Below are 11730 nucleotides of genomic sequence, written 5' to 3'. Positions count from 1 at the left end.
GTGCCAGCGGAATACGGCTCTCTCCTCTGTAAGGGTGTCTCCGGCTGTGCGGGGTCTTGGAGCTCTTATTTCCCCCGTTTCAGGAGCCGCGGGACTCCTTGTCCATGCAGAGAAGTTAAAACACTCGGAAAAGGGTGAGGTCTTGCGATTGTGGAGGGAAAAAAAATAGGGAGAAAGCCCAAATAGAATGCAACTCCCTTCTGTTTTCCTCTGGGGAAAGCACTGTGTGTACGCTGCCTCTGTTCATTCTGCTGGAGAAGATCCAGTGCCTGTTAGGGTTCTGCTCGTGTAAAACCCGTGTATGTGGGAACAGCCTTAATCCTGTTCCTCCTTCCATCTCGGATTCTCTTATGTGTGGAACACAGGAGATGCTCAGGCTGCACATTAAGCTCCTGCAAATGCATCATACAAGCGCCCCAGCAGATGAATGTAACATATATTTACATTTCCTTTAAATAAAACGTGTGTAAGCACACTAAACATTGCAGAACAGCTGCAGAAACCAGGGCATGGGCTGTAAAGCTCAATCCCAACAGGACTGAGCAAGGACAAACCCTTTCCCATTTTCTTTGTGACCTCAGTTTAGGGTTACATCAATGCAACTCTGCTGGCTTCAGTATCATTGTGCTCGTTCGCTCTCTGTTCTGTTCTCCAGAGAAGAGAATCAGAACCAATCCAGGAGAATTTTTCCCATAAATAAGACATATAAAGGAAGAGGGACACAGGGTTGGTTGTTTATTAACTTCTCACTTCTTTTAACACAGACAGGATATTCAACAAATTTTCAGCTTCTGCTCTGCCCAAGGGGCCCTACAGTGAAATTGCAGCCTTGTCATTATGAAATCATCATCTTTTACCATAGAGTTAATTGGAACGTGATATATTATATCCTAGCAGCCAAATTAATTCCTTGGAAAGTATGTTCAGAGTTTCCATTAGCTTAATGGAAAAGTGCACCTGTATTTCTCATTGCAGTTGAGCCAAAGTATTAATTGTATGAACAAAAAGAGAGATACCGATTTAGAAGCTGTTGATTCCTGCTTAGATTCAGGTACGTCAAAAGTTGTTCTTACAGGTTCTTCCAGTTCAAAAGCCTTCCTTGAGATTTGCAAGGTTATTTCAAAGGGTGGGTGTTCTGAGTGATCTTTTTTGTAAGGCAGAAAATTGCTTAGATACCCCCAACAGACAGGGGAAAATAGATACAGCACTACCATAGCATTAACAACATCAGGCATACCTTTGTTCACATCTTTATGGGGTGGGAGTTAACAGCAGTTCTTTTCCTGAGAGAGTTCAACTTGCAGAGGAACAAGGCATGTGATATGTAATCTTTCTTTTATAGTGCCTTTGGCTTCAAGAACCTCTGTGTATGATACACACACATCCTTTTACTCTTCTGAATGATTGCATATTGAAGGATCACGGCCTAAACACTAAGGTAAAGCGTAGGTGAGCATTTCACAGCGCAGTGAAGGCTGCTTTTAAACCCCAAAGGACCACTATCACTGGTAGGGGGACTTTCTTCAGTACCAGCAACAGACAAGAGAGGGATTACCCTAAGGGTTGTGGCTGAGCAGTTCCTAACATCTTGCAAGAGTCTGTCACATACAGACGCCGATACACGTTCACCCGCGTGCTCTTGCTGCACAGAAGCTGAGCACAGTTCGATAGCGAACACATGGAAGACAGATAACAGATGTATTCTTTCTGCCCACAGCTGCCAAAGTGCCTTGTTCTATTACAGGAGCCCCTCCTTTCTTGGTTGCATATGCTGCACCATGACTAAAAAGCCTCTTATATCTGGAAAAAAAAGGTGTGAGCTACAGTTGCTTTTACGTGAGTGATCCAGTTCAGTTCAACTACTTACACATGCCATAGGATTTGACCTGACATCCTCAGTTGTCATCTGACTGTATTTCCCCGTTAGTTGTTGACATCTTCTTTTCTTCTGTCTGTAGTGATTTCATTTAGAATGAGTTGACTTTTGAAAGCCTCAGTAGCCAAGTGGCTGGTTTGAAAGCACACAGGAGTGCCTGGGACTGCCTACTCTGGCAATACTGTCCAAAGGCACTTAAAAATCCAGCCACTGGTTTCTGCTACATTTAAAAGTTTGAAGCCAAATTCTCCCCTTTGTTTATTAACCATTTAACCCATATGAACCATAGGAGGGTCCTCATAGAAATGAAGAAATTCTCCCTAACATGACAAAACAACGATGATGGTTTTTGTCAAGAGGAATTGTGACATGAACACTGCGTGCGGGTAAGTTCTGACTCACGTGGCACTGCAGTGACTTGCGTGAAGACTTTACCTTATTCTAAAACCATCTTTTGTGCTTACTATTAGTAAGCCCTGATACTACCCCCCCGTCCTTCCCTCGATGTTATGTTACAGTTCAGAAAGGTGCCACGTGGATAATGTCTGTGGCTGAACGGTGGTAACCATGCCCAGGTCCCCTTTGGGCAGCTGCAGTGAAGTCAGCTCAAGCAACTTGTCTCCAGCTCACCTGGGCATCATCCCTAAAGCCATGGGCTCGCTGACTCTGGAATTTATGGAATCAGCCTCTTCAGTGAGGTTTGCATGGGGGGGTTCCTGTGGCTCCCATCTAATACCAGCTCTGGTTATTTTTCTTGTATCAACACCACAGGAGGAATTGAATCTGCCAAACAGAAATCATTGTATTGTTTTGACTTCTCATGGTGACCACGCTCTCAAAGGGTGAACATGGCTATTTCTTACCCTTTGGAGTAACACCCTGCGCAGGGCAACAGAGAACCCTATGAGTAAGCCTTTTTAAGGAGAGAGGGATGGGGAATCCAACCTCTGAATTTAAGAGGTCTTACAGACAATGGCAGTGTAATTCCTTGGTTTGCAGGTCCATTCCCCAGGTCCATTCTTGGGATGAGTTATTCAATTTCTTGTGGTTTCAGATTCTTGCTCTCTTCCCTGCCTTGGCATGTCTCACTTAGAGCTAAAGATTTGCATCAGATTTGCACAGTTTAGGAGCAGACAGCAGGGATGCCTGTCTCCCCTTCTGTTGCTTCTGGCAATTTCAAGTCATCTTTGCTCTCCTCTGAACAGTGCCAGGAGATGCACACTGCAGGTCTCTGTCCATACACCAATTTAGGATCATAATCGTTTGGGAAGAGTTTCTCAAGCCAGTAACATAAAGTCATTTGAAGCTGCTTTACTGCCAGCACAGTTCTATCTACCTGCCTTTAAACTATTTTTCTAACGCTAAATACATGTAGCTCGTTAGCACAGGGGAAAGACTGGTTCCTCTTTGCATAGAATCACAGACTGGTTTGGGCTGGAAAGGACCTTAAGATCATCCAGTTCCAACCCCCTGCCACGGGCAGGGACACCTTCCCCTAGAGCAGGTTGCTCCAAGCGCCTGTGTCCAACCTGCCCTTGAACACTGCCAGGGATGGGGCAGCCACAGCTTCTCTGGGCACCCTGTGCCAGCGCCTCAGCACCCTCCCAGGGAAGAGCTTCTGCCTTAGATCCAACCTGAACTTCCCCTGGTTCAGTTTGAACCCATCACCCCTTGTCCTGTCGCTCCAGTCCCTGATGAAGAGTCCCTCTGCAGCATCCTTGTAGCCCCCTTCAGACACTGGAAGCTGCTCTGAGGTCTCCGCACAGCTTCTCTTCTCCAGGCTTTCCACTTACTAATCATGCTTAATTATATATTGAGAGAATCAGTCGGTTATCAAGCCTATATGATTGCTGTGTTCTTAAGCAAAAGCCAATCAATGCAGTAACTTCTCCATACAGCATCCCTCACCTGGTGCTGGTGGCTTGGTGGTTTTTTCCATCCCTGCAAAACATCAGCTTAAAAAGTTGCATTTGAATGTTAAGACACACAAAAATCAGCATTCCTTTACGGTGTTTCAGAACACCTGAATGCTCACGTCCAACGTTGTTCAAAGAACCCAAAATAACTTCTTTCCTGGGTAACGCCTAACCTGAACACCACAGTTCTGCTAGGTTAAGACAGGAGGGTGAAGGTAAAGGAGGGAACTACAGACTTAGGTTAAAACCAGATGTGGATTCTTCTAATGAATTTATGAGCTTTCTGAAAACCAGAGGTAACATGAAGAACGGAAGCATACCAATGCCTGGCCACAGGAGAACCTTAACAAACCCACTAGTGCCGGGTGCCACTCGTGTTCAGAGTGCATGGAAAAGACCCTGAGGATCCGAGGCATCCTATGAGAGCTGTGAAAGGCATTTGCCCCTTTCCTGGGGAGTGCTGGGTTGTTACAGCCTCCCAAAGAAGGCACCGGAGTTTAAGGCATCAAGACCTGTTACTGCTACCAAAGCAGGGAGAGAATGGAAAAAAGGCAGTGAGGTTTTTCCCGCAGGGAAACTGGCTGCGCTGTGGCCTTCCTGTGCTGTTCATAGTGAGTCAGAAACCCTGCTCATTTCCAAAGGATTAAAAACATCCCTCAAACATTTGCTGGAATGACCAGTTCTCTTCCTGAGCAGGAATTTGACCATTCTGGCGACTGCTTGGATGATTTTCAGCTTTAATGTACTTGACATAGAAATAGGCTTTAGCAACAATTTAACAAATCAGTGCCGACAGACTTTAATCTTTAATCCTGTCATATACTGTCTTTAATCATATCATCTGTTTTCCTCATGTGTCCCGTTGATGTGTATGTTTTATTTACAAGCTTTATACATAATAGTGCCTCTAAGAAATATTTTGACTAGGTTTCAACCACCTCAGAAGGGAATATTGAACATATTCAAATTGGCACACTGGGGCAAAGAATAATGCTAAAAGGAAATGTTCTAACACATTCACAGTATGAGTTATTTTTTTTAAGTAATAAATATTTGCTGAATATTTTGATAATGTTTTCAGAAAAATCATCTTTTCTGAAGTGGTTTAACTCATTGTACATCAGCCACCAGCTTATTCTGAAAGGAAGTTATCAGATGGCACAGCAAATGGAACAGTGATGGGATTGCAGTAGAAGCGAGGCTTGCAAAGGCCTCGTTTGCTGTGTATGGACAAAGAACTCATTAGAACAATCTTGAAAGTACCAAGAGGCTTAAAACTGTAGGAGAAAAACCCTCTTTCATGCGCTTAGGTCTGGGGCAATGAACAGCAAGTTTGAGCAGAAATAACCTGTAACTGAATTAAAATGAGGATTTAGGATTTTCTCTGACTATTTATAAACTTCGTGAGGAATCTTCAAGGAAGCACTTCCTGAGGTTATTTTTCATTTCCCCTCTCCTTTTGAATAGCAGCTATTTTAAAACTGAACTGATGGGGGGGCTGGACACACCAACCAAAACCCATGCTGGACATTTATAAAATAGGTACTACATTTTACCATATAAAGCTCGTGATTTAATTGCACAGCTATAGATTGTAATACAGCATGATTCCAGGAACAGGCAATAAAAGGCAGTTTGTCCTGTGAATATGCAGCAAATACTTTAAGAATTGTTTACAGAAGATGCAGTAACTTTAGCCTTCTGAGTTCATGCAGTTTATTTGGCTTTAACTTCGCACTCAGTTAAGCTCTCTTGAGGACTGTTAGATTTGCTTTCCTCGTTGGATGTTATTTATCCATTGAAAAGGTTAGCTATAAAGATAAGTCACCACAAGGAGAGGAGAGGGAGGCATGAGCTGAAAGTGAGAATGTGGCTTGTAGCCCTCAAGATTTCCCAACAGGGCAGAGGTTTCTAGTTCTCACCAAAGCACTTACTTTGACGTGATTTACCAGGATGGCTGAAATCCATCTACACTGGCAAAAAGGAGTGACAAATAGAGGGAAAATGGAAAAGATGTTCCACTGGTGGCTAAGAAGTAAAGAGAGGAAAGAAGAGAATTAAGGGACACCCTGCTGCTATCTTCTCCCTAGCCAGGATGCGTACAAGTGCTGAGAAGGCAGGATAAATGTGAAATGGAAAACTGGAAGTGCAATATGTAACAGAGTGGCAGTAATGCATCTCCTACTGTCTTTATCTTGCTTTGTCATTTCTGCATCAGTGATGTTCCTTAGCTCTCTTCCAATCCGTTCTACAAGAAAAGGCTTCTTCAGTCCTTCCTTCTGAAGTATAACTGATTCATAGTATTTCTTGTGCTAGGAAGTGCCAGAGAATGATCACATTTTCACTTGCACAACTATCTCCCACTTAATAGCGGGCCCCTGAATCAATGTTGATTCATAAAGAAGACGAGACTTCTACCTCTTTCCGTGGCTTACCTTTCTCACCAACAGTTTGAGTGAAGCAAACTGTTGACTTCTCATCTCAACAGGTCTGAAACCAACCTGATACGAAACTGGGGAGCTGAAAATCCTACATACAATCACAGCTTTATTTGCTAGTGCAATGGTCAGGGCCTATCTTCCCTAAAGCTTGACTCAGAGATAACCTGTCACATTTGTGCCAAAATGAAGGAATCATGTTTCCAAGGTGATGAAGGCATCAGGAGGCAATACCAAGTGAAAAAAGCTTTAAATAATTACAGATTGCTTTTTCATGTAAATGCTCCATGTCACAAGATACAGGCAGCACTGTTGAGAAATCTCTTAACGTGTAATGAAATAGTTTGGTGGAATTGTTGAATGTTTCTGACTGCAATATTCCATCCAGATCCACTTTTAATCATTACATGAGATCTCAACTTGCCAACGTATAAGTACATTAAGACTTTATAAGTGTGTCCATTACCATGATCTTGCTGTTTGGCTGCTTTTACTAAGGAAAGTCTTAGGGAAATCCTCATCGTGTGCAACAAGGATTTAAGAGAACCTACCCCGGGATCTTTCATCCAAAAGGAACGATAATCCACATTCATACAGTAACTCCTGTATATTCTGTACATGACTCTTGTTTAGAAGACATTCCAATCCGAGCATTTTTTACAGTAAATGAAATGTGCATCTGAGGTAGTACTCACTCACCTTCATTACTAAGAGAAACAGGATTAGTTTCAAAAGCTTAATCTTTAAGAGAACACAACATTCTTCAGACCAAGCTATTCTGGAAACTCACAGGTCTTTCCATCAAAAGGTGCTAAGGGGAACAAGTGTTTTATAAGCCCTTTATGAAGAAAGGCCACTTGCTCCAGAACTTTCATTGTTATTCATGAAATGAGAAAAACAAGGTCTGGTTTTAGAGAATAATTATTTTGTTAAGTAATTAATTGATGCTCATTTAAATCTGCTGTGGCTGGAATGACAGTGTCCCTTAGGACTTCACATCAACTGACCATTACTGTTTGTTTCCTCCATTTTTTAGCATAAAACTCAACAAATAAACAGATATTAATAATAAATAAATCTTCAGTGTATGAGGCTTTGATGCAAGTTGGTTTATAGAGTCTATCAGCATAATTACAGCAGTTACAGAAGATTGTTTTTCTAGCAGGCCACTGTATTAATAATAATAGATTTCAGACCTGGTTAAAAAATGATGCAGATGTGCTGGGGAAGCAAGCTTTTAGGTATGAAATGACAGTTGGATTGTTACTTGCAAATCATTAAGTTGCTCCAGGTATTACCTTGGTAGGATGTCTGCAGTAGCAAAAGAAGCTGTGATTGTATGCTGCATTTTCAACTCACCACTTTCATATCAGGTTGGTTTCAGACCTGTTGGGATGAGAAGTCAACGGTGACTGGCTTCTGCTTTGCTCAAATTGTTGGTGAAAAAAGATAAGCAAAGGAAAGAGCCACTTCCATTCCCTCCTGTATTAAAGAAGTGTGCTCAGTCTGAATTTTTAAGACAAGGTTCTTTTCAGATGGGAGATTTGAGACTACAGCCCCAATGGTTATAAAATAACCTCAGAGGAACATTGTCTTCTGTTCCTACCTTCCACTGCTTCCAAGTTGAGATATTCTCAAGCATCATTCACTGCACTGGAGCTTGAAAATATTTAAGAACATACTGAAATCACCTTTCAGCATTTCTTTCCTTCAGGCCATTATTTGTATTTGGCAAGAAGATGATCTTGCTTTGGTTACTTTGACCTTTTTGCTGCAACATAGTTTATGTGGAGTTAAAACAAATTCAGTAATGCAGAGCATAGAGATAAATGGGAGGACACGAGCTTACTGCTTTGTGAACCTAATGATAAAAAATAAAATACCATATGTATTTAGTGGTAATACCTATAAAGTTCTGAATACAGTTCTAGGTAAGCCTGTGTTTGGGATGCAGATCAAACAGACTGGTTTAGGTTGGTTCCTGAAGAACCATTCGCATGAATTAGCCAATGCAAAAGCTGGTTTCTGCCTACTCGATCTTCATTTCCATTTTAGTTTAGCAGTCGGGTTCTATACATCGCTGTTCATAACCAGCCACTTCACTGAGCCACAGACCTTGGCATTCTAAAGTGAGTCAGGCCTCACAGATTTAAAACAAAGAAGGAACAAAATCCTCCAAGCCCCATTTCCTGTAGGCTGCCAGTTTTTGTAGGCATATTTGCCCAGGATTAGGACCAGTAGGAATTTATGATACAAAGAAAACTATCAGTAAGTTCTCAGCAATGATCAGTTTAAACTCCTCACTAGACCCTCAGGTTAATTGCTGAGACCTGGTGCACCATGTGTGGGATGAGAGTAGCGTGGCTTTCTGTTCGTTGTTTGTGAAGGTCTCGGTGTCGATTTGGTGATGTCTGTGCCCAAACCAAACAGCCACGACCGCTCCTGCACAGAACATAAATACTGCACTTTGTTTCTTTTGACAGGATAATCGAAGCCATCTGCATAGGCTGGTTCACTGCAGAATGCATCGTGAGGTTCATCGTCTCAAAAAACAAGTGTGAGTTTGTCAGAAGACCTCTCAACATCATCGATTTACTGGCGATTACTCCTTACTACATCTCTGTCCTAATGACAGTTTTCACAGGGGAAAACTCGCAGCTCCAGAGGGCTGGAGTCACCTTGAGGGTCTTAAGAATGATGAGGATTTTTTGGGTGATTAAACTGGCTCGTCATTTCATTGGCCTTCAAACGCTTGGTCTGACTCTGAAGCGTTGTTACAGAGAGATGGTGATGCTCCTTGTCTTTATCTGTGTTGCTATGGCAATTTTCAGTGCACTCTCCCAGCTTCTTGAAAATGGGCTGGACTTGGGAACAAAGAATAAGGATTATGCCAGTATTCCTTCTGCTTGTTGGTGGGTGATCATCTCGATGACCACGGTGGGTTATGGTGACATGTGTCCCATCACTGTCCCAGGAAGGATTCTTGGAGGAATTTGTGTGGTCAGTGGCATTGTGTTATTAGCCTTGCCGATCACTTTCATTTATCACAGCTTCGTGCAGTGTTACCATGAGCTCAAGTTCCGATCTGCTAGGTACAGTAGAAGTCTCTCTGCTGAATTCTTAAACTGACCAAACTCGCATTCTGTTGTAGTTACTTGCTAAGCTTTGTCTTAGAGGAGAATGATGGAAAGTCCCTTCGCGTGTCCTCCTTGACTGGATGGTCCTATGGAACAACATTCTCGCCAGCCCGGAGGAAACCCGTCACCATTCAGACAGGAAGGATGGCCATCTGCCTTGGGCATCTCGCAGGGAGAGGGGGAGTGATGCTTCAAATTCGAGAGAACAAAATTAACACAAGAGGATTCAGAAGTCCTCAACCAGACCAGCTCGGTCTTCAGTTTGCCTTTCCACGTAAAAGCAGAACAAAAAGTGGGCTTAACGCTAAGCTCTGTCATTCCCATAATTACATCCATTCTAAGCAACGTGTAGCAGAAGTGTTTCAAAGGTTTCAATACCTAAATGGTCTGTAGAGGCATGGATAACTTCTTGCCTGAAGTATCTCCACTTTTAACTCAGATAACCAAACTAGATACTGAAGGAGAATCAGTGCTACTTTTGAACTTCATCTCAGAGTAGAGCTGGTTCTGTAACTCAGGAAAGATGAATAATACATGACTGTAGGGCAGAGAATCTTCAGGCCTGATTCTGATCTTTGAGGAAGCACACAAGTGTTTTGTAAAACCAGTGAAGTCAGTGGCATTTGCCTGAATTTGAGAATTCAAAGTGCAAGAAGTGCACCTCTGAATGTTGTAGCAAGGACTTCCTCAGAATCACAGAATGGTTTGGGTTGGAAGTGACCTTAAAGATCATCTAGTTCCAACCCCACTGGACCAGGTTGCTCAATTAGCCACAGTTAATTACTTCTCTGGAACCAAATCATTAGTGGAAGCAAGTGGTGTACTTTACAAAGATCAGCATAAAAAATCAGGCATTGATAAATGCATTTTCTGGTAGCTTAGTGGGGGAGCTATCCATATCTTATGTACATTCAGTACAGCTCCATCCATCTGAAGTCACATAATCACAAACATAGATTGCCCCCATTTGATTAAACATATATATCATAGTGAAGGTTCTCTAAGACCAATTGGAAGATTCCATTACTTGCAACAACAGTCTGCAGAAAGCACTGGTAAACAAGAGTAGCTGCTTCCGTTCAGATGAGGCTTTTCATCATCTTTAAATTCTGCAATCCTCACTGAAGGATACACTTTAATGGTACTTTAAAAATAACTGTAAAAAGCCCAGAGCATACCAAAGAAAGTAAAATATAGAAGTGTGAGTTGCACTTGGCAAAATGGTATATTCTCTAATGTAACTAGAAAATGAATCAAATTATGTTCTGAAATACTGTTCACTACATTTCTTGTGTAGTACTGACTTAATAGCATCGGTCAGTACAATTCTGAAAGGCTGCTACATACAAATGTGCAGGTAGATACTGTTTTAGTATTGACATTAAGTATTGACATTTAGTATTGACATTAAGGTACACCTTTACACATTTGGGTACCAATAAACATCAAAAGGGAGCTTTCATATTGACATAGAAGTTGAATTTGGTGTGCTTGCCTGAAAATACTGCATTTACTATTACTGTGCCGTAGAAGCATCTTTTATATACTTATTTGTCAAAAGCTTTAGAAGCAAAATGAGTACCACCTAGAAAACACATCTCTGGAATTGCTCATTCAGAGAAAAGTACCACATTGGTCAATAGCCAGTACACTGGAGGCTCTACCTTGAGACCTGAAAAATCCATTCTCATTTTAGGTGGGCTTAGTCTTAAGTAGTCTTAAAGAATGACATTGCCATCACAATTTGTTTGAAGACCTGAAAAGAATTTTGGTAGCCTTTTTACAGACAAGCTTGACTTTTCCTTCAGTAGCATTTCAAGACTATATTATTAAGTACTGTTACAGCCATCCCTGGGTTTCTTGTCACGTTCTGGTGTTCAGGTTAGCTCTGTAGTTCTGTCTTTGTATTTATGCCTTTTGTATCAGAATCATGTCATTCAGAAACCAGCTCCAGCATTCCACAAGAGAGGTGAATATGAGATCAGCAAAAATGTCTGTCTTAGGTGAGATTCACAGCTGATGTGAGTTAGGCAAGGTGTGACTTCAGAGACACTGAGATGTTTTACACCAATGGAGATGCTGGCTCTGTATTCCTGCATGTGTACTTATATATATCCTGCATATATTATATATTATAGTCAGTGGAAATGCTGGGGGTTTTTTTATTCCTTACAAAAAATGTCCTCCTTGACAAAATTGAGATTTCTGTCTTTAATCTGAGCACAGCTGGTGAAGAAAATGACATTTTCATCTTCTAATGAAAAGTTTGACAGTATCAAAACCATTTTCAAGGAGAAAAGTGCTGGGTTTTTTTTTGTTTCTGCTCCAATTTCTTTCTTTCCATTAAAAAAACAACCACATAA

General features: G+C 41.7%; 1 protein-coding gene across 1 annotated transcript; it reads left to right on the top strand.

Moving 5' to 3' along the window:
- Positions 1-2215: 2215 nt before the first annotated feature.
- On the top strand, positions 2216-9359 carry KCNG3 (potassium voltage-gated channel, subfamily G, member 3). Its single transcript, XM_010024238.1, has 2 exons — positions 2216-2262; positions 8714-9359. The coding sequence occupies exons 1-2, from the start codon at positions 2216-2218 to the stop codon at positions 9357-9359; spliced, it is 693 nt and encodes a 230-aa protein (XP_010022540.1).
- The last annotated feature ends 2371 nt before the right edge of the window (positions 9360-11730 follow it).

This window comes from Nestor notabilis, unplaced genomic scaffold (genome assembly GCF_000696875.1).
Source record: "Nestor notabilis isolate BGI_N333 unplaced genomic scaffold, ASM69687v1 scaffold29421, whole genome shotgun sequence".
Lineage (NCBI taxonomy): Eukaryota > Metazoa > Chordata > Aves > Psittaciformes > Psittacidae > Nestor > Nestor notabilis.
Note: the sequence above shows the minus strand (reverse complement) of the source record. Positions and strands in the feature narration are given on the sequence as shown.

What these genes read in the sequence shown, in the direction of transcription:
- KCNG3 (XM_010024238.1), top strand. Translation starts at nt 2,216, where the DNA reads ATGATGGTTTTTGTCAAGAGGAATTGTGACATGAACACTGCGTGCGG. An exon ending in GACATGAACACTGCGTGCGG is followed by an intron (nt 2,263 to 8,713) that starts GTAAGTTCTGAC and finishes TTCTTTTGACAG; the next exon opens with GATAATCGAAGCCATCTGCA.